Here is a 24,058-nt window from a genome sequence, read left to right on the forward strand (position 1 = left end):
TCAGGACCTCCCAGCTGGGAATTCAGCTCTCCCAAGACGCCGCAGCTGGGGCTGAGGAAGCCGTCTGCAGCCAGCACGTAAGGACACTCCTCTAAAGGCTGGAAGCTTGTCCTCTATAAGCCGAGTGATGAGCAGCAGCAGGGACAAATGCCGAATGGAGCCTTTCTGGTACAGACCTTGCTCGGTGACCTCGAGCAGGCACTGTCCTTGAGGGGCCTGTTCTGCAGCTGTAGTGGATGGAGGCTGGCCTTGGCTGATGGCTCTCCAGGGATGGCAAGCTTAGAACTAACCAGGCCTGAGCTCAGGAGAGCACCACAGGGGTCCTTTCCAGCTGACTCTGCAGGACCACTCCAAGCACTGCTTTGTGCGGAAGGGGCGTGTCAGGTAATTTTATACTTAAAACATTCTATTAAAAATTTCACCTTGATGAAGTAAGATGTTGTACTGATCTTATAAACAAGTGCTGCTTTTTGATGTTAAAAAAAAGAGAGAGACAAGTAGTACAGGCACATGGCAGTTCTGCTACTGAGAAGCTAGCAGCCCTTGGCCTTGGGGACAGGAGCCTGCACGGCCTTCTGACACATTCTCTTTCTCTCATGCGCACACACATATCAAGGCAGAAAAGGTGGTTGTTGTTTTTGTTCTGCTTTTTAAAGCCTTTTTATTTAAAAAAAAAAAAACCGAATCAAAATATTTCCCATTGAGGCTATTTCTTTTTTTGTCTTTTAAAAATTTTATTACACAAATATCTCCCATTCCCACATGTCAGAGGAAAGATGTCCTTGCTCTTTCTAAAACCAATAGTGGAGAACGTTTAGAAAACAAAAGTCCAGCTAGCTTCCCTCCTTCCCTGGCCCCAAATAACCCCAATGTGTCAACTGAGACAGCATGACTTTTCCCGTTAATGCTTACATTTAATTTAATTTTTTTAACACAACATTGGAGATTGACTCTAAATCAGCAACGAAAAATATATATTTACAATATTTCTCCGAAAACAAAAAACACAACCAAACCCTTTAAACATAGTGACTTTAGGAGTTTTATTTATGGAGCAGTTATTTTTTAATCACCAAGTGATTTTATATTATATATATATTTATATATATATATATAAATTTTCTTCCTTTCCTTTGTGGTTTTTCGCCCCGGTGCTTGGAAAGATGGAGGCAGGGCGTCTGGTCCTGCGGTCCGAGGAGGGCAGGCTCTCCTGGCAAGGCCGTGTCTAAGAGCAGATTGCAGGAAATTCGATGGAACTTCCGGGTTCCTCTGTCCCCAAACAGAAGACATTTCTCTCTTCCACATGGACCAACCCTCACCTCTAAAAACGATTTCCCCCTCACAGTCCCAGAGAAAAGGAAAACCCAGTAAGGGCATAGGTCCATCGGCTGCCACTCCAGGGCTCCCTTTTCTGCTGACCAATTTACGTGCACGGTAAAAATGCTTGTTTTTCCAAACCAAAACCAAACAACAAAAATAAAAACCGAAACCCAAAACAAACCATCAGCTTGGAAATTTCTGTAGATGAAATGTCCCAAAGTCAGAGGCACTCTCCCGGCACAATCCCTGCTCTGAAGGGGTCTCTCCACCTCCCCTTTTATAAAAAGACAACAAAACAAAAGTAATCTTCTCAGTATTTTCCACAGGAGCAACCAAAAAAAGGCAGGAAGCTTCCAATTATAGGTCATTAACAATAATATTAATAAGGTTTTTGCTCAATACCCAGGGTTCTTTACAGAGAAGTTCCCCTAACTGAGGCACTCTGGAATAAGTCACTGGCATTTCTTCAAAGTTTCAGCCCCAGGTGGCTGGGGCCCGGAGACCAATGGAAGGGGCAGAGGGTCATGGGAGCAGACAGCTGCTTTTAAGGTGCAGCCAAGAGAATCAGCAGATTGGAAGAAACAGACACAAAGCCACCCCCTACGAAGACCCAGTTTTCTTTTAGGAGGCCAGTCAATGCCAGGGTCAAAGCTGGGCTAGGTGGCAAAGAGGGAGCCCCTCTGCCTCTATTGCTTTGGAAGTGGCAAGGGTGCAGGTGGCATCTCTCCTCGGGGTGGCTCACACTTCAGATCCCTGGTGCCTGGGTTCCTTCCCCTCCCCCGAAGGGCTTCAGGAGGAGGAGAGCCTGAGACTGGGCTGCAGGAAAGGGGCCAGGAAGGGATGGGCAGGAGGACGAGAAGGTTGGGCAAGGTTGTGCTATCGCTATCCTTACAGATGGGGAGCAGAGTGCAAATCCGCGTCTAAATCATTTATAAGCTCTTGCCACAGGCTGCTGCTACTAAGCATCTCCTCACACACTTAAATATTGACCCAAAAGAAATTCCGACCTTTCTTTCCATTTTTTTTTTTTAAAGTGCAAAAAGCTCTCTGCTGCCCTAGAGAGAGGATCTTTGGACAGGCCGTTCAATGCAAAGTAAGAGGGGGCAGCTGATGGGGCTCAACACAGGGCGGTGGAGTGGGAGACATCACGCTCCCCTCCCTCCCTCCACACACACGCTTAATACACTCAGCCACACACACAGAGGCACATGCACACCCCCTTCCACGGCTGCAGGCAGAGAGGGCAGGTGACTGGCTTCTAAGCAGGACTCCCCTCCCCACCCCACAAGGTGCCAGATCAGTGAGCCACTGGGGCTAAACACAGGCCTGGGGCTATATTGCACCCGAGGCCTGGAGCCTGCTGGGAGGCAGGTAGGGACTTGGCCCAGTTCTCAGATCTCCCCAGCTGGGGGAGATAGGCTGCTCCCTCTGAGGACACACATCCTGGGAAAGCCCTACTCAGGCAGGAATAAGGAAGTGTGGAAAAGGGCAGGGAAGTCTGAAGAGGAAAGGGATCAAGGAAATGGTGCCTGTCTCAGAATTTGCCTGGGAAGCAATAAAATGGGGGTGTCCCTGGGGTAGACAGTTCTGGCTCCTCTGAAGAGCCTCAACCCCAATAAGTGCAATAAGGACTTCATAGAGACTAGCAAGAAAGTCTGGGGTGGGTGAACCTCATTATGTGAACTACCACAAGCATCAGACGGGATCAAGCTAAGAGGAGAGGAGGGAGAGCACAGACACGGACAAGAGGTTTTAGACACCTCAACAGCACCAGTGTGATCTGCATGGGGCTGGCATTCCTGGGGCTGCTGGCCCCTCCTGCATAAGCCGGGAGAGTGTGACGGAGGAGAGACACGCACTGGACACCACAAGGAGAACCTCGCCACGGAGACAGGGCCGCTTTCTTCCCTGGGAGTTTGCTCAGAACCAGGCACTGCTGGGGACCATGGATGGGGAGGGCCCAGTGCAGATGATGGTTGCACAGACACCCCAAACTGAGAGCCCGGCCTCCTGGCAGGCGAGCGAGTGAGCGGGCAGGCGAGCAAGCGAGCAGGCACCGTGACAGCACACAGCCTGTGCTTTCCCCTCAGATCAATTTGCTACTCCTTCCTCCTTAGGAGGGAGGGGAGCAGGCAGGTAAGCCTGGTGCCCACCACCCTCTCTGCCCCGCCTGTAAGGGAAGGGCTCAAGGGACAGGAGAGCAGAAAGGGAGTGTGACGCTGGCCTCAGAGCCCGTGCAGGGTCGGGAAGAGAGGCTCTCCTGGCTGGGGAGTCAGGGGAAGATCAGTTTCCTGTTCTGTCTGGGCTGGGTGTGTCTTAGCTGATCTTCTGTATCAGCTTCTCGTCAGACAGGCAGTAGAGACTGTTGATGGACAGGTCTGAGATGAAGTGCTCGCAGGCTTTTCGAGTGATCTGCTTGCATCCTCGAAGGTCAATCAAGGTGACATTGGCGATGCGCCGTAGGTAGATCAGGGTCTGGTCTGTCAATTTATTGCAACCTGTCGGGAGAGTGACCACAAGGACAATGCTATGTACACACAGCCACAGGAGCCTGCTCCTTACATACAATTTCCCAGCTCTTTTCCTCAAAATGCTACTAAACAAAAGTCCCACTTTCCTTATAATTTCCTGGCTCAGAGACAAGAAGTGCCATCAGTACCGTGGCCTCTGAAGGTCCCCTGCCACAGCACTCCCTGCACTGTAAGCTGGGTGGTGGCTGTGCTTAGGCACCTGACAACTGCTCAAGGCCTTGGTCCCCATCAGCAAAAAAGGGACAGAATTCCAAGTCCTTGTTCAGATGTGAAGAAACATGATTAACACGGTTTAGTCAACAGACCCAAGGTCTCTTTGTGCTACTTGGTCAAGCTCTAAGGAGGGCTCAGCTTCGGGGAGGCAGGGGACACCATTTGTCACAAAACATCGCAGTTGCATACCTGCCATGTTGAGCTCTGTGAGGGAGTAACGAGTGGAAGACCCGACAGCAGTGAGCAGATTGGAGGACTGATCTGTCAGGTGACTGCAGTGACTGAGGTCGAGTCGAGACAGGAGGGGCATGTGGCGAATGATGAGGCGAAGCGTGGCATCTGTGATGTCAAGTCCTGCCAGCCGGAAGTCGGTCATGTTCCGGAGCTTGCTGCGATTGTCCTGACCTGCACAAGCAAAAAAAGAGCCTAGATCAAAACTCTTAACTCTAGTCCAGCTCCAAAGCTGCAGGCAGCTTCAGCTACTTGCTGGCCAGGCCCCCTTGCAGAGGTTAATAAGCAGAACTGCCCACACCCAGCCCTGCCTGCAGGGAGTGAGCAGCGTGTGGGGGCAGTTTCTAGGAAACCAGACATGTTTTCTTTCTTCTCAGCTGCTAGATTGTGCCTCACTCACATGGCAAAGGGGTATGTGTGGAATGCTCCTCTCCTTCCCACACTCTCACACTTTTCTAGACAATCATGCAAACAGCTTTCAATGTTCCACTTCAACCATGAAGCCTTCCCAGACTTCCTCAGGCTTATACTCTCTGGGCCCCAAACTCTACTGACCCACGAAATGGACATACTCCTGTGTAGTTATCTGGCTGTAAATGGTTAACCTGTCCTTGTACACTGTCCGTCATTCTGGTTCCAGCTGGCACTCTGTTATCCTTCAGCAGCAGCATTTCTGAGACTACCTTAGCTTCTGGGGACGAAGTCTGTTGAAAGACAAAGTGACCCAAGAGGAGCAGAGAAGTCAGGCCCAAAGCATACCCGGTTTATCAGCTGGTGGAGTCAGCAAGTCCCGAATTTGAGGGTCTTTGATTCCTACTGCCCACCGAAGATCAAGGGTCCTGAGAAGGGGGCAGCTGGAGGTGCTGAGGGCAGAGACTGCAGACCACGAACAGCCTGCTAGGAGGAGATCTTTCAGTCCTGCAATGGAAGGAAACAGACACACAATCATACACTCTTTCAGCCCATCCAAAGCCTCAATTACCAGCTGACCTGACAAAGGTAAATAAACTCCAAGTTTAATGGAGAGAGGGACTGCATCCTAATCTTATTCTAGTAACCCAGCTCAAAGATTCCTATGACCTCCTATATTATATCCAACTCTGGTGGTAAAACTGACTGCTTAGGTCCAGTGTAAGTGACTTCCGCTCTAAGACCTCAAAATGCTTCGGGGAACAAGGCCTTACAAGGGGCTGGTCAAAGTAACACCCCACTCAAATCTCCTCTTCAGCGGCTCTGCTGAGAAGACCTGCAGAACTAGCAGCAGCACCTGCTCCCATTCTTCCTTGTCCAGTGCAGTGAGTAGCCTTGCCAGTCCGGAGTGGCACCTTGGGAACCAGCAGTTAAAGTGCCCTGGGTAAATCTCCTGCTAAGCCAAAAGGCAACCATGGCACAGACTGCTGCTCTAAATGCCCTACAGCAATTTTAAGAAGCACTGGCAACAACGCAGTTTTCCCTGCCTGCCCCTGTCCTCCTGAAGGGCAGTGCAGGGCTGCTCACCTGGCAGCCTATTGACGAGCCACGTCAGTTGTTTTTTGGAGATGTTGGTCCAACTGAGGTCGAGGCTAACTGGCTGCCTCTTGATGATGCCACTGAGAGCCTGGGGTACAATTGCCTTACACCTACTCAAGTCAATTTTTGTCCAAAGTCTCTTGTCGCAGCACCTGTGACAGAAGGAAAGAGAACTAGCTGTCAATACCTGACATCCCTTGTCAGAGGAACTCCCATCACAGGCTTCTCGGGGCTTCTGGGGAAAGCTGAACTCCTGGAGGGTCACCCTCCCTAGACTTTTCTACATGCATACAAGGATCATGCCCTATCATTTTTTTCGCCTCAGAGAATCAGGATTAGTTGACCAGTTCATCCTGATTTACAATGGATGGGCCGAGAACACAGCACAGTTGTTATGGACACACAGCAAATAATATAATATAATCTCCCATTTGCATTAAAATGGTATGGCTCCCGCCAAAATGTATATAAGGGAACATTAAAAAAATTTCTTGACTTCTTACTGCTGGAAGCTACTAGGCTTCCCTCTACTTTTTCCCTTGTCAGTCACTCCCAGCTGCCTGAGACACAGGGTGCTACCTGGCAGGTCCACAGTTCACTGTGCCTTGAGCTCTAGAAAGGAGCCCATTACTGTATCAGGTTGAAAAAAAATCTCTTTATTATCATGCCTGGAGAATCCTCTCCCACCCTGGGGTTTCTGCCTCAGGGCTATCTTTATATTTTCTAACCAGTCCAGACCAGAACTAAAAGGGAGAAGCCTGCCTTTCCACTGCAATCTACAAGTCCACAGGCCACAAATAGTACCGCAACATGCAGGCTTCTGTTTAATATTTTACAGTCCCTGCTCCTCAGCCTGGCTCAGAGTCTGGCTGGCAAGGGAAGGGGAGACAGCACATAATGGGAGTCTTATGTGGCTCGGCCTGGAAACTGAGGGATAGAGCCAGGCAGGCCCACTAGCCCTACAAAGAAAAATATTTGGAGGATTTGGGTAGATCACATATTAATTCAGATTTGGGAAAACTCGTATTTGCAAAGAATGGAGTCTTTATTTAAAGACTGAAAAAGTTTCACCAATGGCACATGAAACTTCAATGGCAGAAACAGAGCAGTGGATCTCAAACTTTAATGTGTACCAGAATCCCCTGAGGCAGAATTTATTAAAAAAAACAGATTGCCCAGTCCAACTGCCAGAGGTTCTGATCCAGCAGGTCTGAGATGGGCCCCGAGAACCTGCATTTCTAACAAGGTTCCACTGTGATGTCACTAGGCATCACATGTTGAGAACTACCATAACAGGGTTTGATCCAGATATAAAGGATAAATCCTAGGGTCCAGGAACTTAAGGAAAAACAATGCTCTATGGAAATCTGTTCATTACCTCTAGAGATCCTCCCCCTGCCCCCCACCCCATGTCTTAATGTTTAACTTGAGAAGAAACGGCAAGTCTCATTAAGAAGGACAACTAAGTCTCAGGAAGTTTCAAAACTGGACCCTGCCTGCTGGAGAAAGAATTTCTGGTCCAGGTAGAGGATGAGAATTAAAACTGTGGAAAACTGTCAGCCTCTGAGCACCTTCAAATTTTCTGGAAAGCCTGTTTACCTCTCTTGTTAGATGGAGACATAACATGAGGCAGGGCCTTAACAGTAGTCATCTGTGTCACCAGGAGACTGACTGGCATATCACAGGCTCTCAACAAATGCATGACGAGTTCAGTTGACTGGCGGGAGGATATTTATGACTCTGAAGTCTTGAAGTTTTAGCACAAACTGTACAATAATCCAGCCCCCAAGCCCCAACATACAAATCCATTCCTAAGCCCAGTAAAGAGAAATGGAATAGTATAGAGCAGGGGGTGGAGGCAAGGGGCCGAAGTTCCCTGATGACACCTGCAGGCACAGCTGGCCACCTCCTCTTTAACAGGACCCACTGTCTGGGGAACAGAATGGGCTGATTTAATCCTTTAGGACCCAACAAGCCTCCAGATGCCAAGACGCATGCTGTTCTCATACGGAAATCCTGCCACCTACTCCCATACCCCTATTCCTGATCCCTGTATCCCTGCTCACCATTTATACCACGTCTTGCACACTCGCATACATTCACAAAGTTCTCTGCGGCTGAGGTAGCGGAAGACAGACATCCAGACCTCCCGCTGCATCCAGCTTTCGTCTCCATCCTGAGCCCAACTGCCCCGGCCATTCAGCCTGGCTGCACCCCCCTCCTCTGCACTGTCATCTTCCTCCTCCTCCTCCTCCTCTTCCTCCTCCTCTCCCCCCAGCCCCTCCTCATCCCCACGCTGGGGGGTTCGGGCTGGGCAGTGCTGCACTAGCACACGGGGGGAATGGCGAAGGTTGGCAGAGGAGGCCGTGATGGCCTGCAGCTTGGGCACAATGGATGTCCCGTGGAGCTCTTTGGTGGGCCTCTGCAGCGTGACAGTGAGGTACGATCCCCGGATCTTGGCTTTCTCAACTTCAGACAGCTCCTTTTTGCCGCTGGGATTGTTCTCCTTTTCCCGTACCATGGTGCGCTCTGTGGCCTGCAGCCGCAGCAACTGCCGCCGTTTGAAGCGCTCATCGCGGCTGGCACTGTGGTGGTCGCTGGGGCCGGCCCCAGGGGATGACCGAGTCACCACGCCCCGGGGGGAGGCCGGGTCATGGATGAGCTGCAGCATGGAGGTGGGCGAGTGAGGCGGGGGCGTGAGGGGCTCATCGCAGCTCCGCAGGGGCCGCAGGACTTTGGCTTGCACGGCTTCTTCATCACTCTCTTCCATTTTCCGCTTCTGCAAAACAGGCCCCCCAATGCCACATCAGTGCCACTCTCCACATTTATAGGGTCAACCTCACTGCTGCTTTCCGGGGCCTAGAGAAGGCAGGTCACTGCTTTTCCATGGGGAAAGGGCTACCCCGCATGCTGCAGGGTGGTCATCTCCTCAGTGTCTGCAATCTAGACTCTGCCATGTTCAGCAACTGAGCTCATGTCTGTGCTGGAGAAAGCTAATTACAGAGCAAAACTGTTAAAAATAGGTCACCTGGGAAATCTACCTGTGACAGAAAGATCTGTGCCCAAGTATAGAGGAGTGGGATCCAAATTTGGGCTGCATGATTCCATAGCCTGCCCTATTCATCTCTTGTCCCAATTTTTTGGTTATAATTCCCTGGGTAGAGAAATTCTTTAAAGAGGCCATAACTCTACCCCTATGCAATCTGACCATTTAAAATTGTCTCTAATTCAGCTTTTCACTCAAGAGATGCTTCTGTCAGAAGAAAAGCAGCCTATATATGTTGTCTGAACTAGGATGAGGATTCTGACAGCAGTGCACACCACTGACACAGTCCTACCAGGGTCTGAGCTTGACTCTACCAGGCTGCTTCTTCCACTCAGCATCCCGCTCTGTCCCCAAAGACATACCACAGGTGAGAGATTAAGCTGAGAATGAGAACATCTCTGAGAAGCGGCAATGCTTCCAGAGGAATCTCTGTAGGAGGAAATGAGGAATTCAAGTTTGGTGAAGCCAACATTCCACAAAAACCCACAACCTCATCCTCTGCCACTCGTGTTCTCCAGTCACTTGTCCCTTCCTGGAGCCCACACTGGCTACGCTGCAATAAAGCCTAATCAACACTAGGTTGTTCAGACTTCCAATAAAGAAGATGTTTTATGTCCCTAAGCAACAATTCTGCTCCCTCTTCTTACATTCTTAGATCACAATGGTTGGAAGAGAACAACCACCTTTTGGATGCTGGCTTTCATAATGCATTAGAAGGTAACAGTCCACATGCTACGTACAGCATCTGCCCATCCATCTGCTACAGCAAGGAAGCAAGCGCCCACCATCACCAGTGAAGACAGCTACCACCAGAACTCGCGCTAGCTTAAGAACTTGGAAAAGGAGAACTTTAGCACTCAACTCCAGAAATTTTTGCCTTCAAAGATATTTAGACTGAAAATTCAAAGACTTCAGTGCCCAAGTGGGAAGAAACAGAAAGGAAACAAGGAAACTTGGCCCTACTCCTGTGCAGGGTACTTGGAGAACACCAGGGCATGGATGACCGACACAACGCCAGTGGCCTCCTCTGTATGTGCTCTTAGCAGGTCTTGTCTTGCTGGCCTGAGTAACCAGAATCTTTCTGGCCCTTTGACATTACTGGTGACCATAGGGCCAGCAACATTAGCAGCTTGGGGCCAAGGTCACAGCATTGGTCCCCTCTGGGGAAGGGACTGCCTCTGTAGGACACAATTGGGCACAATGGCAGGGCTTTCTGCCACAAAGGTGAAGATGACAAAAAATGTGAACCTGCTTAACTGGAAACTCCAGTATACCACTGTATTTACCAGCTGCCTGAGGTCACTGCCTCCCCTCAAGTTTCATTCCTCAGGAACAACCTGGCTCACCACATTTTCCTCCTCAAACAGCCCAGCCGTGGTTCCTCTTTTTCTAGGGCCCCAGAGTATAAAATAACTTCAGGAATTTGCAGACACCCAAGGGGAACAAGGTTCAGTAATATAAAAAAACAAGAAACCCCAAAACAAACTCACAAAATTTAAAACTCAAACACAAGGAAAAAAAAAAAACAAAGGGGAAAAAAGAAAACAAACAAAACAGAATAAAAAATAATCTTCCTGGGTCAGAAAAAATGCAAGTAAAGATGCAATGGCAAATGTTATCTCCAAAGCTTGATGCTTCCTTCCTTTTTACAGTGCCAAGTTTGGAGAAAGTTTGCTTACCTGGGCTTTCTCTGAGTTGTCTTCCTGGTAGCACTTTGGACACTCCCAGCAATTTGGCAATTCCTCGTTAAGCAATCCCTCTCCATCCATCTATAGGCAGATAGAGATGTCAAAAATCTCTCTTAAGCTTCCTTTATCAAACAGTAACACAGCCACATGGATGGGAAGAGCTACCTGCTCCTAAACACACTGGTCCACAGGGAAGAAAAACCAAGAGCCATTTGGCCTCACTCCCAGCCAGTGGGAAACTGGCCACCCTCACTCTAGGTTACTTGATCAAAGTTAGGCTCCATAAGAAGATTCCCAAGAGTCTGGGTCAACCTGGGATCTCCTCCCCTGATGTATACATTCTCTTGAGGGTCTCATGCCATTTTGCCAAAGGAACTGAACACAAAGGAACGGTGTCAGAATTGATCTTGATAGTGGGGCACAGTACTTATGACTTGGGTTCAGAAACTAGTGACCTAGTGTCTGTGACTCAGTGTTCCCAACTGTTAAGTGGGGATAAATAACAACACCCATTTTATAGGGCAGTGGTGAGGATTAAATGAATTACATACTATATAAAATGTTAAGAAAAATGCCTGGGATATAGTAAACACTTTGTATTGTTATCATCATCATAAGCTAATACTCTATTTTATCTAATTTGGGGGGGGGCGGCAGGGGAGGTAATTAGGTTTATTTATTTTTAGAGGAGGTACTAGGGATTGAACCCAGGACCCTGTATATGCTAAGCATGCACTCTATCACTTGAGCTGTATCCTCCCACTTTATCAAATTTAAACAAGGAGGTGCATGTAAAAGAGTGCTTCTCCACCCTGGCTGCACATAAGAATCACTGGAGGAGCTTCTGAACACACCTGGGTCCAGGGTCCATGATAGAGGGGTTGACTCAACTTCTAGGGTTAATGTCTGAACCTCCTTATTACCTATTTTAAAGTTCCCCGGGTGTGCACTGAGCCTGATACTGACTGAGCACACATTAAATGTTAGCTGATAGTATTAGTCCCACCATTTTTTAGGAATTAATATCCAGAGATACAATGAAGTATATTACAGAGGTGCTTAAAGGCATGAGGCGTTCCAAAACAGATCAGGCAGTTTCATGATGGCCTGGGGACTCCAAACATACCCACCAGAGGCCAGATTATAAGATCTGTGAGGGCAGGAGCTGGGACTATTCTGTGTACTGGTTTATCCTCAGTGTCTAGTACAGTGCCTGTCATTAGACCACGATATGACCCACAGCTGATGGCCTACAGCAGGGATGCTTGCAGCGTCTCATGACAGATGTCCGACTCTCCTCTGCTCCACTCAGTACCTTAAGACACTCTATCAGCGGAGACCTCAGGGGACCCTAGGCCTCTCCTTACCTGGAGGCAGCCAGGATGAACAATCTCATTGCAGATACAGCATTCCATGAGTTTCTTCTCAAAGTCCTGTGTCTCCTCATTTTGATCTACCTCTCCACAGAGGGAACACGTGACTGAGTGAGGCAGTCTAGGCTACAAGAGGACAAAGACAGAAACCAAGAAAAGAGCAGGTTGAGATCCTTATAGTTTCAGCTTCCCTTTGACTGAAGATGGGCAATTTGGTTCCTGTAATTCTCTAGGAAACACTTAGGGAGCAAGGAGACCAGGTGGAGAGAAAAGAGGTTTTGGCAGGAAAAATGGCTAAGAAGAAGATGGGGAGAATCAACTAGCTGGGAACTAGAGACCAACAGAGACGAGTTCATTTTCAGTTGGCCTGTCCTTCCTCTCAGGTCCTTCTTTTTTAATCCAGTCAAAGAGGGGACAGATGGCAGTGATTTGCCCTTCAAATGCTGCTCTCATCTGAAAACCAGGTAGGGCCAAAAGATTAAATTAGATTCATTTTAGTACTATATACCTTCCTTCTAAACCCAGGAAGAAAAGGGACAAAATGAGGAAAGCCAGAAAGAGAGCATAACTTTTTCTTTTCAACTCTGAAGCCTCTTAAGTTTATACTGTATGCATTTTGGTCCCCCTGGCACCACCAGCCCACCCCTAAATTCTTTACCCAGCAGATCACTCACTGCCAAGCACTGTCGGAGGACACAGGACTGCTTCATGCGACCAGGCCCCCCGAACTTCTTCATGTCCCTGCAGTAGTGGCAAACACCGCACTCTCCCTGCACACAGGCTTTGCATTTTCGGCATCGCACTCGTCTCCGCCTGGCTCCAGACACTATGGGGGAGGCAGCCGCTGGCCTCACAGGTGTTAGCCGTGGAGCTGGTTTCATAGTGTGAGGCTTTGTGATGGGGATGGTAGGAACCCGCACCTTTGGCCGGGCTGGGAATTTAAGCTGGAAAGAAAAAGCAGTGAGGTCAAATATATCAGGTAGCTTTAAGGACTGGAGATGGCAGAAGGTTACAAAGCTTGGCAAACTATGGCCTGAGGGCAAATCGCCCACTGCCTGTTTTTGTAAATAAAATTCTATTGGAACACAACCATGCTCATTTGTTTATGTATTGTCCATGGATGCTTTTAAGTGCAGTGGCAGAACTGAGAAGCTGCAACAGACTGAATTGGCCTGCAAAATCTAAAACGTTTATTATTATCTTATATTTATTACTTACATATTATCTTTACAGAAGAAGCCTGCCGACCCCTTCAGACTACTCCAACCACATCCCTCGCACTCTGCTGAGCCGCCCCTCCTTGAAGCTTCCTATGTACACAATCACTACGGGGGCCCTCCAGTTATTTCCTTATCCTGAATATTACTACTCAGAATATACTCCTGAAGAAGACAGTAAGCTACTTGAAGGTGAGATGAGTCTTCTTTTTTATTACTCCAAATCCAAGCCTACAACCTGGTCCATAGCAGACACTCCAATAATAGTTAAGTGTGAAATAAATATCTCTGGTATATGTTTAGAATTTTAGCACTCATATTTATCCTGCTGGTGGTGATCTTTTCAGGAACAAGGACTATGTCTTCTACTTCTTTAATTTCCCACTGTGCCTTAAACACTTTTCTGACACAGAACACTCAACAGTCAGGGCTAGAAATGACTAAATTGTTCTGAGGCAGTCCCACGTGGCCAGCAGAAGCCAAGTGGGACAACTCCACCTAGAAAGGAGGAGGTGGTTCTTCAAAGTCATCCTTTAGATACACACCTTTATATTCTGCCTAAACATTCCTGGAGTGTGATGGCTCTGCAAGTTTCAGCTGGGGAACACCCAAGAAGGAGCTAATTTATTTGCCGGGTTCATGGCCAGGATCAGAATACTATCACTTACTTTGACAAAGGACAATATGAGAAATAATTATATAGAACCTGACTGCGAGGCATGAACATTCATAACTGACAATTTATTAACTAATGGGTAACTCTTTTTTTTTCCTCTCTTTTCAATTCAATACTTAAAAGTCCAAATTAAGGGGAATCTTGAGTGTGGTCTCACTCCAATGTAGAAATACTCTAGCCTTTCAAATGTATATGTAATTAGTTTTAACTAGTTTTAAATCAGATCTATGAAAACAACTGAGTTTATGGGCCAGAAGGGTAAGAACTGATTGATTCTGGTGAACAAATGCGCACCTTGGCATCTGAACCTGGAGGTAGGTCTCCTAGTTTGACAGTTCTGTTAAGAGAGTCACCTCCAAAGATAGCCAATTATCCTGACCTAAGAGTCCAAACAGAACTGAGTAATAATTTTCTGTCAGTTTATATTAATGCATCAAAAGCTGTCTGTCTCTAGTTTTTCTTTTTCTTCTTCTTCCTGGAATGGTAATGGTCAGCCAGTAAAGTGTTTCAGCAGCCTGAAGATGAAGAAGAATAGTTTCTTACCTTATCCCTTTTTGGCCACTGTACTATAGGGACTCCAGTGAGGGCTAACTTGGGATCACTGTTGGCAAGCTCCTCGAGCAAAATCTAAGAGTCAGACAGGAGAGAAGAGGGGAAAAATGGACACAGTGAACAAAGAGCCAACTACTCCCAAAGGCATTCAGCTTAGCCTCAGTCCTCCACAAGCACCAAGGGGAAGGGCAGGCTGGCAACTGTCTGCACTCTCCTTTCATATAGAGACTCACTGCAAAACAAGTAAATTGAAGATGAAAGACAACTCAAACTAGTGCAGTGCTGTAAGACCTCAAACTTACCTTCGCTTCCAACCCCATATATGTGTACTCATTGTACTCTAACATTTATGCTGAAGCATTAAGCTACCATCATGACACACACAGTGCTGTCACAAAGTTCTATATATGCCAGTAAAACTTTACACCACCGCTCTACTTTTCTGTACCAGTTAATATTATCATGTATTTAAATATTGCCTTCATTTTGCAGATGTTATTAGTAAAGTGGCAAAAAAAGGGGGCAGAATTGGCTAATTAATAATATGAACAGCAGAGTCGATGTTTTTTTTTTTGTTGTTGTTAAAATCATGAATTAGCTTTTTCTTAAATTCCAAATTGGGACACAGTTTCTGCCTCAAAAAGTATCCTAATGAAGTGAGAATTAGAAAAAGACATAAATAATGTCACCGTGACCAATTATAAAGTCTGTAAAAACAGCAGCAGTAAAAATAAAAATCTGAACTTGGTAGCTCAGAGACACTACTCCCTTCAACAATGTTTGTTACAGCATAGGTATAATTTTATGTTTACTTTCTAATGTGTTTCATGATAAGTTCTTCCTCAGCTGAGGGGTTAATGCCTTGTTTCAATCCAGGGCTCTCTGTTCTTCCAAAGCTGATTACAGAAATCTCAATTTCAACCTACTCCTCCCACCACACACACAGTCAATAGCCTTTATTCCTATAAATGGGGACAGGAACAATCTTAGGGGTAATAGTTCTCATGACTTTAACCAATCTAGTTAGAATAACTTGAGAACAATTCTACAGTAAGAAACTGCCACTCAAGTGAATCACACTGGTTGAGAGTTATTTTGAAACAAATCTTTTATGTTTTTGACAGAAATTTCTGAGTCTCAATCTTTCTAGCAGAATGAAATCCCTCTTTGCCTCTTCCCAGAATCCCTTCTCTGACCTCAAAAGCCCTAAAGTAATGGCAACAGCAAAAGAACACAAATCCAGGAAGACAAGTTATACGATTTCTTTCTGGTTCTTTAGGTGTGTACAGGATATTAACTGTTTCAGAGAAAAACTAAACTTTGATCCTGGAAAGGTCAGCATGCGTGGGCCATTTTTAATAATCATTCTCATAATCCTTTGGGGTCTGCATCTAGAGACCAGGACTTTTTGAAGCATGCCACATTCCTCTACCGCGCATTTTCATCCTTAACCTAAGGATCACGCTCCGCCTCCAGAGCTGGGACTCCAAGACCCTTAACTCAAACTCACAAAGCTCCTCCACGGATGATCCCCTCTGCTAAGTCTCCAGATGCCTCTCACCCTCCCCCAAACTGATTTCATTTGCAGCCGTTTTATTTACTTCGAGTTGCTATGGCATCCTATTCCGGAGCCTCCTGCTAGCACCACACTGCGTGGGGGTGAGGAGGCGGGGTGCAGTGCCACGTGGGATGGGGCTCTGGTATGGGCTCCTAATCTCCCCAGGGTGACAAATTCAGGTCCATTCAAAATGGGTGCAAGGAGTGCACAGCTGCCCTCCCCCACTCCGCAGAGCCGAGGAGTAGGACTCTGCCCATTTCCTCTGCCTGAGAGCACTGAGCTGTCCACAGACAGGGACTTTCCACTTTCAGCAAAACAGACTGCACAGAAAGATCCACGATTGTTCAAGAGTAGAAAAGGAACCTAACTACTCACCAAAAGCAGTCTACCTGCAAGATATTTGTGGGGGACAGGGAAGGGTAGGTGGAGAAACTGTGTCTGCGTTGTGGGGGGTGGGGGGAAGCTGTTCACACATACACGACTCAGTTACTAGGGTCTGTGTGGGTGTGGAGGGAAATGCAGATTTCCTTCCAAGCCCTATTTCACTGGGGCCATACACCCAAGCAGCCCTGCTTCGTCAAAAAAGGCAGATTGCAGCTGAGGCCCTTCAAGAAACCATATAAAGAAGCCACCACCCTTCACCAGACGGGGTTTGGGACGGGGAGCGGGGGTGGAGTGCGGGAAGGCTAACGCCCATCTAGGCTCCTGGCACTCAGGAGAACATTCAAACACAAGCCCACACCCCACACATCCCAAGGAGGGGAAGAGAACGGCGGGCACCTGGGTAGAGAAGGCGGAAAGATTCCCAAAAGCCAAGCGACCCAATTCGAAAGCACATCCCACCAGGAGACGGAACAAGTGCAGTGATAGCTCAACCGACAAGAAGTAACCTAAGCGTTGTCCTGGACTCGCCCGGCAGGCAGTTCCTCTGCTTCTTCGCCGAGACAAAAGTCCCTACAGTTACACACACCCCGAACCAGAAAGGGTTTGCTGCCCGCCTGCCTGACCTTGTGTTTCTCGTCGCTCTGGAGCTGCCGAGGCGCTTGGTTGAAGTTTCCCCAGCGTCTTTGTTTTGCTTTCTGTGTTGGAAGTTGTGCTGAAGGAGTTAGGTTTTCTGCCTCTAGGAAAAATCCCGATTTACTTGAAAATTCTGAAATCTCCCAGAGTGAAAGGCAGGACGGTCCGGCTATAACCCTTCAGGCTACCCAGAGCGGCGTGCAGTGCTCTGAGCTCCTTCTCCAGCCCTTCAGCTCAGCCGCGGCTTCCTGTGCCTGCGAACAATGCTGCTGCGTCACCCACATGCAGCTCCCAGAAATGCTTTGCAACGGAAGATGGCAGGAGGGGAGCCGAGCGCGAGTGAGCGAGCCAGCAGACGGCCCAGCGTCCTGCTGCAGAGTCAGGAGGGGGTGTGCTGGGCAACCGCTCTCTCCTCGGCGATTGGAGGAGAGCCTGCCCGGGGAGGGGACCCGGGCCGTGCTCCCGCCCTCTCCCTCCCACCAGCGCTGCAATAGGAGAACCCAGGGCCGCCCCGAGGGCTCTCGCTGGCCGACTTCTGAAGGCGCCAGCGAAAGGGAAGGCTTTAACCCATTCTGTGTCCGGTCTGCCCTTGTCTCAATCCACACCCTTCCCCTCAGGGTCACCTCTGGTCGTTACAGCCAGGGCTCTCTGGCTGACCGCGCGCGCGCGTGCGCGCGCACGCACCCCCCCCCCCCCACTTCCCACTCTTAGGCAGACCGGTGAGTCGCCCGAAGTTCCGCCTGGGTGGATGAGCCAGGCCCAGAGCTGAGCTCTTCTGGAGTTACCTTCTCTCCCTGCCTCACCTGCCCTCACTGCCCCTCTCTCCCAGCCCAGAAGCTAGAACCAGCACAAGTTTCCAGACAAACCTTCAGGAATGACACAGTTCAACCAATACTGAGATATTCTACACAATATGTCTGTTTAACATTAACTACTTCCACAACACATGACTGCCTTGGGTCCCCACGAGGAGGTCCACCACTAATAGAGACACCGAGGCAGCAATTCTAGCAATTCCATCTAACCAGCTAAGGTGCAACCTCAGGTCAAGGAGCTTTATTCTCCTGCCTCAGAAGCAGGCATAGGGAACTGCTGAAAGTGCATCTGCCAACTCCACATCTGCCAGTCTTCTGGGACCACAATTTGTTATACTGACTCTGCCCCTCGGATTACCCCACCCTCAGGACACTTTTCTAGTGGTTTGTTTGGCCTGCCTCATTTTTGATATTCCCTGAATAAAAGCAGCCAACTCTGCATCCTGTCGGACACCTTGATGCCACCCCAACAGCCACTCAAGTGACATGTCACCCACTCTCCATGCACCAATCCACAGCCAGAGTTAAGCTCCGACTGAACAAGCACTCTCTCAGGCTATAGTATCTCATGTTTTGAATCCAGAATTATGTAATTTTCAGACTCTCACAAATGTAACTTGGCTTTTCTGGAAATTACAGAAGTTGCTTTAAAATAAACATCTCAGGCCACTGAGAATCTAGCGCTTACAATTGGAAACATGCCTATTTTATTCCAGCTTATTCCAGGACAGTTGTTTTGGTGAGTTTCTGGTATAGAGTCAGTGGCCTAAAAAACTCTCTGGGGCCTGGGGCCTGAGGCTTTAGATGCCAGGGGCTGCATATTTTAATTTTTACAGTAGTTTACCAAGGAAAGGAGGGAATTTTGTGTTCTTCTGTGGAGCTCTTCTTGGAAATGTTTATATGGTCATTCTAATCCTAAACCCTTGTTTGCACTTTATCTTAAGACTCAAAGACCCTGTGCAATCAGCCTATTATGTTAGAAAAACTTTCCTTAACAATGTGAGATGTCTTCTGGAAAATGCTTATTTTGGTCTTAGTACTATCTAACCTAGAGGAATGAAAAGTACGCACAAATACTTAAGAGAAACATGTTACTCCAAAACAAAATACAAGTTCAAGATGTAGCCAGCACAAAATCCAGAGGTCACCAAGGACAAAAACTAGACAGGGTACTAGGAAACTCATTCAGAAGTTTCCAAATCACAAGTTAAATAAAGCCTAATTTTTTCTCTATTAATTCAGAATAAAAGGCAACAAAGATGGGAATCAGCAAGAACATGACAATTACATTACATAATACAGGAATATAATGAAAACATTTTTAAAGAATTGTATTTATTCTAACCTAAACTTATATGCCTTGTAGCTGAATTAAATTATTTAAAACCTTTTACTCAGTCAGAATGTGTTAATTACTATAAAATATCTTGTTAGTAAAAACTGCAAGTGAAGTTTTATTTATATATGTTTTTTCCCTCCTAATCTGACTTAATGGATTAAAGTCTAATTAAACTCGGTCCTCTTATCGGTTCTTCTCTTTATTAGTGTCAGAATCACCCTTGAAGTGTCAGATGAAGAAAATTTCTGATTAATGTTTTTGTATTTATTCACAACCAACACTCTCTGCTTTAGACCCATCACACTCCTGAGATGGAGCCTCATGTAAACTTTTAGATCATAGCTACAAAATAAAATGTTAAAATCTTAGATCAGGGCAGCAATAACCTACTGTACCACAAAGAAAAAAATTTCAAATTTCAGTGTTCACACAATGCCTTATGTCATGCCCAGCACCTGTAAATCTAGAATGCACTTTCTTTCTTAGCCCACTTAAAATGCCTGCTCTACCAGTGGACTGTAAGCCCCCTGAGGGTTGGGTCCACAGCATGTTTGCATATTTGTACCAACACTAAGCCTGTTCCTGGCAGAGCATAGGCAGGAACTATTCACAGCAGTGGAATAAGTGAATTTTTCACCGATTTGTAACAGCTATTTTTTTTTCTGTAATAATGATGCTGTTCATTAAGTACTAGTTACTAACATTAACATTAATTTTCATAACACCCCCAAATAAGGTGGATGTTATTTACAGAGGAGAAACTAGGCCTTTATAGATCTAGTACCCTGCCCAAAGTCACATCTTTGCTAAGCTATCAAAATGTTTCAGAGAAAACAGAAAAGTGGAAAAATATTCAGTAACATTGAAATTGTTTCATTAAATGAGCTGGGCAGCCAAATATATCAATATATTAAAAAGGTTCTTTTTATATATGTACATACATTAAGAGCTCCTTTATTACCAAAATAAACACAAACAAAACAATAAAGTCTGATTAAAACTTCAGAGTCTTCGCGGTCCCACTGCCTTGCTGTGACCCACTGGCAGCATCTGCTATGCCCCCTCCAGCCCTACTGCAGTGCACATACACAGAGACTTTCTTACATCAAAGGGATTGCACTGTACATACTGCTCTAGGTTCTACCTCTTTATTCAACATTTCCTAAGGACATGGCTTCTCAATTTTTGATTAGGAGTCAAGGCCACTTGCACCCCTCCCAAATAGAACTTTATACATACAGCACCTTCCCCTGAACTTTACCAATAAATCAGCACTTTTAAATGACCCACTTTTTATCTAATCCCCTTCCAACTCTACACCCTGTGATTCTTTCTTCAACACTCTAGAACAGTTTAGAAGCTTCAAAGCCCTCTTATCACGTCACTAAAATGGACTTTTCTTCCAGGGAATATGGAATTAAGGATATCTCACCTTACCACTTTTCCTCTCATCTCTTTTGCTAGTTATTTGTAAGAGCCATATAGGCTACAACAAGAAAGAATTCCTCCTCTACAGGAAGGGTAAACTCTGGACTTGCCTCTGCCCTGCACTGCAGTGTAGCCTTCTGTGCTACAGACAGCAAGTTCTGGAGCACTGCAGTCTCCAGCTGCGCCGTGATTCGACACCCACCCCATCCTGTGCCTTTTCCCTCTGGTAATGCGCAGACAGATTCTCAAAGTGTTCAAGCCCTAAACTCACTATATCTGAAGCTCAGATTAAACACAACTGGTCAAATGTAGGAATAATTAATCCATCTTGTCTTAAGAGAAACTACCTGCAGAGCTGGGGTCTAAATATTTTGCTTTGCTATCAGCTGCATTTTGATCATGGTACTGAGTAAATGAGCAAAGGGAGAACTTAAACGCGGTCAGTCCACGCACTCCTCCTACTGGGCCGCTCATTTCTCATGCTCTGCTCTCTATGCCACTGTCTTACCAGCAACGGCAGCCATGTTTTTCATGATTCCTGATAAACAGAAGGAAGCTCTCTCTAGACACTTTCCATAAATGCTGAGATCTCTTTAGATGGCTTTTCTTAACTTATTCCCCTTCTTGCTACCTCCTACTCTGCTTAATATTTGACCCAAATCTTTCTACATTTCCCCGCAACAACTATCCTTCCACAAATATCCTTATTTAACTACATTAGTTAAGTTAAGGGAGTTTGTGTATTTCTATTATGACACTTTACCTTGTACAACTGATTAGTGAATTATAATATGACTTCCTACAACTGGATTCAATGAAATCAAATCTATCTAAAGACATCCCTTAGGACTGAAAAGATATTTTTTCTTTCTCATGAATTAGAAATACAGATACCCAGGCCAAAAGAATTTTAGTGAGATATAAACTTACAAATCTTTCTTCTTAGGGTTCCTAAAGGCAATTACACAAGTTAGTAAGTTGCCAAAGTCACAATTTAATGTTTCCCACATATATCCATGGTGAAATAGTTACATTAAAAAAAGAAACTTCTGTAGAAACAAAGAAAGACGCTACACTCAACTCTTAGGAAAATGTAATTATGTATGTCCCACCACAAAGGAAAACAATAAATTTGTGCCCTCTGCTCACTCAGGGGTGGGAAATGAGTCTGGGATCTGGTTTATGAGTCTGGAAAAGTATGGCTAAGTTTGTTTTGCTGCACATTAATCAGTACAGATAGAGGACCACACTCACCGAGAACTTTGTCACTTCCTCTCATAAATACAAGCCACAGTGATACCACCTGCCTTGTCTAGAATAAACTTAATAAAACCAAACTATAAAACCAACTGTCCAGCTTCTGTCACTATGGAGAGGACCAACCTCACTAGGTTACCATCCCTTTTAGTCTCTTAAAAGTTTTCAGCATTTCACTGATGCATAAACAATAAGATACAATTAAAATGTCAATCAAAGAAAGAAAAAATTAAAAAAAATAGGAAGTCCAGGTTCTATCCCAGTCTTTGGAATTCTTTCTTGAGGTAGCTATATCAAGTTTCTTTATGTTATATTATATATTTGTCTTCTTTCTAAAGAAGTCTCCCAGCATTAGTAATCTTCAAAACTAGGATAAGTATGCTTAAAATGACACTTTTCTCAGAAGCTGCCCCAACATATTTAATTCTTAATATTAGATCAATTTGAAGCTAAATATGCTTAACCTGTTCAATATAACCCAACATAGAACAATTTCTTTCCTCTAAATCTGCTTAGGGTGAGACTGGTAGATTGTTACTGGCCACTTTTATTCTGAAAGAGGCCTCTTTATCTGAGGATAATTTAAGATTGAAGTAGCATTTCTTAATACAAACATTTTTTCAGGTTCTCCTTTATTTTTAAGGTCAGCCTGAAATCTGCGTTTTTAAGACTAGATTTAAGTCCTAACTGAACATACAAGTGTTAGTATTTTCATAACAGGGAACTAATTTCATTCTAAGAATTGAAACACTGTATGGTACAAACACACCCATATACATATTAACTTCTTGCTGGTTGAACCAAGTTTATCCAAAATCCCTGTATTTTCTCTTTTAGCACCCAGAAACTGACTGCCCTAGCTAGATCAACAGCTGTCACGCAATATGACCAACCCTTACCTTTACATCAGCAATGAGAGCATCTTCATCTTCTATCCCTGTGGGGACACATTTCTTGTGCAGCGGCAGAGATTCCAATTTATCTACAAGGCAACGAAGGCCTTCAAGCTCAAAGTGGGTCAGATGCACCTGCCTATCCTTTCGGGGGCTACACTGGGGATCCCACACTTGGCCATTGTGGGAACCCCGGCTAGAGTCAGAGGACGAGTCCCCAGACAAAGTTTTCTTCAGACTTGGAAGACTTCGGCAGGTTTTGCCTAGTCCATCATAATCCAGGTTGACCCCATTGGCTACAGGGCTAGTGAGGACAGAACGTCTACTGCTCAAGCGCCGGGGTTCTCGATCCACTGCTTCCTCATCCACATTTCCGGACTCCAACCCATTTAACTCCAAATCTGCCAGCATGAAGGAAAAAAAATGTAGTAAGAACATGCCACTTGGCCATGTGACCAATGAGAGAAATAGGTAGCACGGGAGAGGCCCTGAGGTTATAAATGACAAAGCTGTCACGTTTTAATAATGGTCTTTCTTACCCCAACCCATTTGTCCACTATTGAAAATCACAGTTACAGGTAAAAACAGGATCCTGAGCTGGTAGGACAACTGAGGTAACAGTCAATTGGATTTTTAAAAAGATTGGGAAGAGCGCAGTCCTTAAACTGTGTGCTGTAAATAAGCTACCTATGAAAATGGCTGTAAATTAGTTGCAAGTTCAAACTTGGCATTATGATTTCATTACCTTTTTAAAAAGCAGACAGTATGAAACACATATTTAAAAAATAGTTTTGTTCACATTTTGGTCGTAAAATTAAGCTTTGGAATTGAAATCCTAGCAACATGGCTAACATAACAAAACAAAGTGAATATTTTTTAAAAGAAAGATTTTGACAGTCAAAATAAAGTGAAAATAAAAGTTTTAATGAAAAGAATTTTTAAATGTTAACTGATCTTTTATTATGAAAGTAATACACACTGAGTATTAGTAATTTAGAAAACACAGGAAGGTGCAAATAAGTAAGTCATCCCATAAGCTTCCACCTTTGGAAAACAACTCAACAGCGTGATGTATTTTCTTTCCACCTTTTTCTATACATATGTGTAAGACTATGCTTTGATGTATTTTTAAACGAAATTGGGATTGTGCTGTATATACAATTCTATATCCTGCTTTCACATATTGGTGAGCATGGTTTATTTTCAAATGACAATATAAACTATCTTCACAGGAAAATGCTAAGGCAAAAAGTATCTTGCTTAGACTGAAGATTCCATGAAATATGTGACCCCTCAGGATATTACAGTGTTACCTCCTTTTTTATTTTTAAGGCATGAAGTAGCCTAAAAATGTGTAACTGAAACTATCTTGACATCCAATAAAATATTTCTCTT

At 45.6% G+C, this 24,058-nt stretch overlaps 1 protein-coding gene across 6 annotated transcripts in view; it reads right to left on the reverse strand.

The window, feature by feature from the left end:
* Window positions 1-1,018: 1,018 nt before the first annotated feature.
* The window catches only part of KDM2A (lysine demethylase 2A), a 95,881-nt gene continuing 72,841 nt past the window's right edge, over window positions 1,019-24,058 (reverse strand). For 5 of the 6 annotated variants that reach the window (XM_064492082.1, XM_010998147.3, XM_031448525.2 and 2 more), the window contains 10 exons: window positions 22,670-23,064; window positions 14,348-14,431; window positions 12,586-12,855; window positions 11,906-12,037; window positions 10,530-10,619; window positions 7,871-8,583; window positions 5,793-5,956; window positions 5,055-5,213; window positions 4,254-4,469; window positions 1,019-3,818 (listed from right to left, as the gene is read on the reverse strand). In XM_064492082.1, the coding sequence (XP_064348152.1) occupies window positions 3,637-3,818; window positions 4,254-4,469; window positions 5,055-5,213; window positions 5,793-5,956; window positions 7,871-8,583; window positions 10,530-10,619; window positions 11,906-12,037; window positions 12,586-12,855; window positions 14,348-14,431; window positions 22,670-23,064 (2,405 nt within the window). In that variant the 3' untranslated portion in view covers window positions 1,019-3,636. Of the gene's footprint in view, window positions 3,819-4,253; window positions 4,470-5,054; window positions 5,214-5,792; window positions 5,957-7,870; window positions 8,584-10,529; window positions 10,620-11,905; window positions 12,038-12,585; window positions 12,856-14,347; window positions 14,432-16,921; window positions 17,337-22,669; window positions 23,065-24,058 lie in introns of those variants that run through there. The other variant, XM_064492083.1, reaches the window with a different exon arrangement.

This window comes from Camelus dromedarius, chromosome 12, assembly GCF_036321535.1.
Source record: "Camelus dromedarius isolate mCamDro1 chromosome 12, mCamDro1.pat, whole genome shotgun sequence".
In the NCBI taxonomy this organism is placed as follows: Eukaryota; Metazoa; Chordata; class Mammalia; order Artiodactyla; family Camelidae; genus Camelus; species Camelus dromedarius.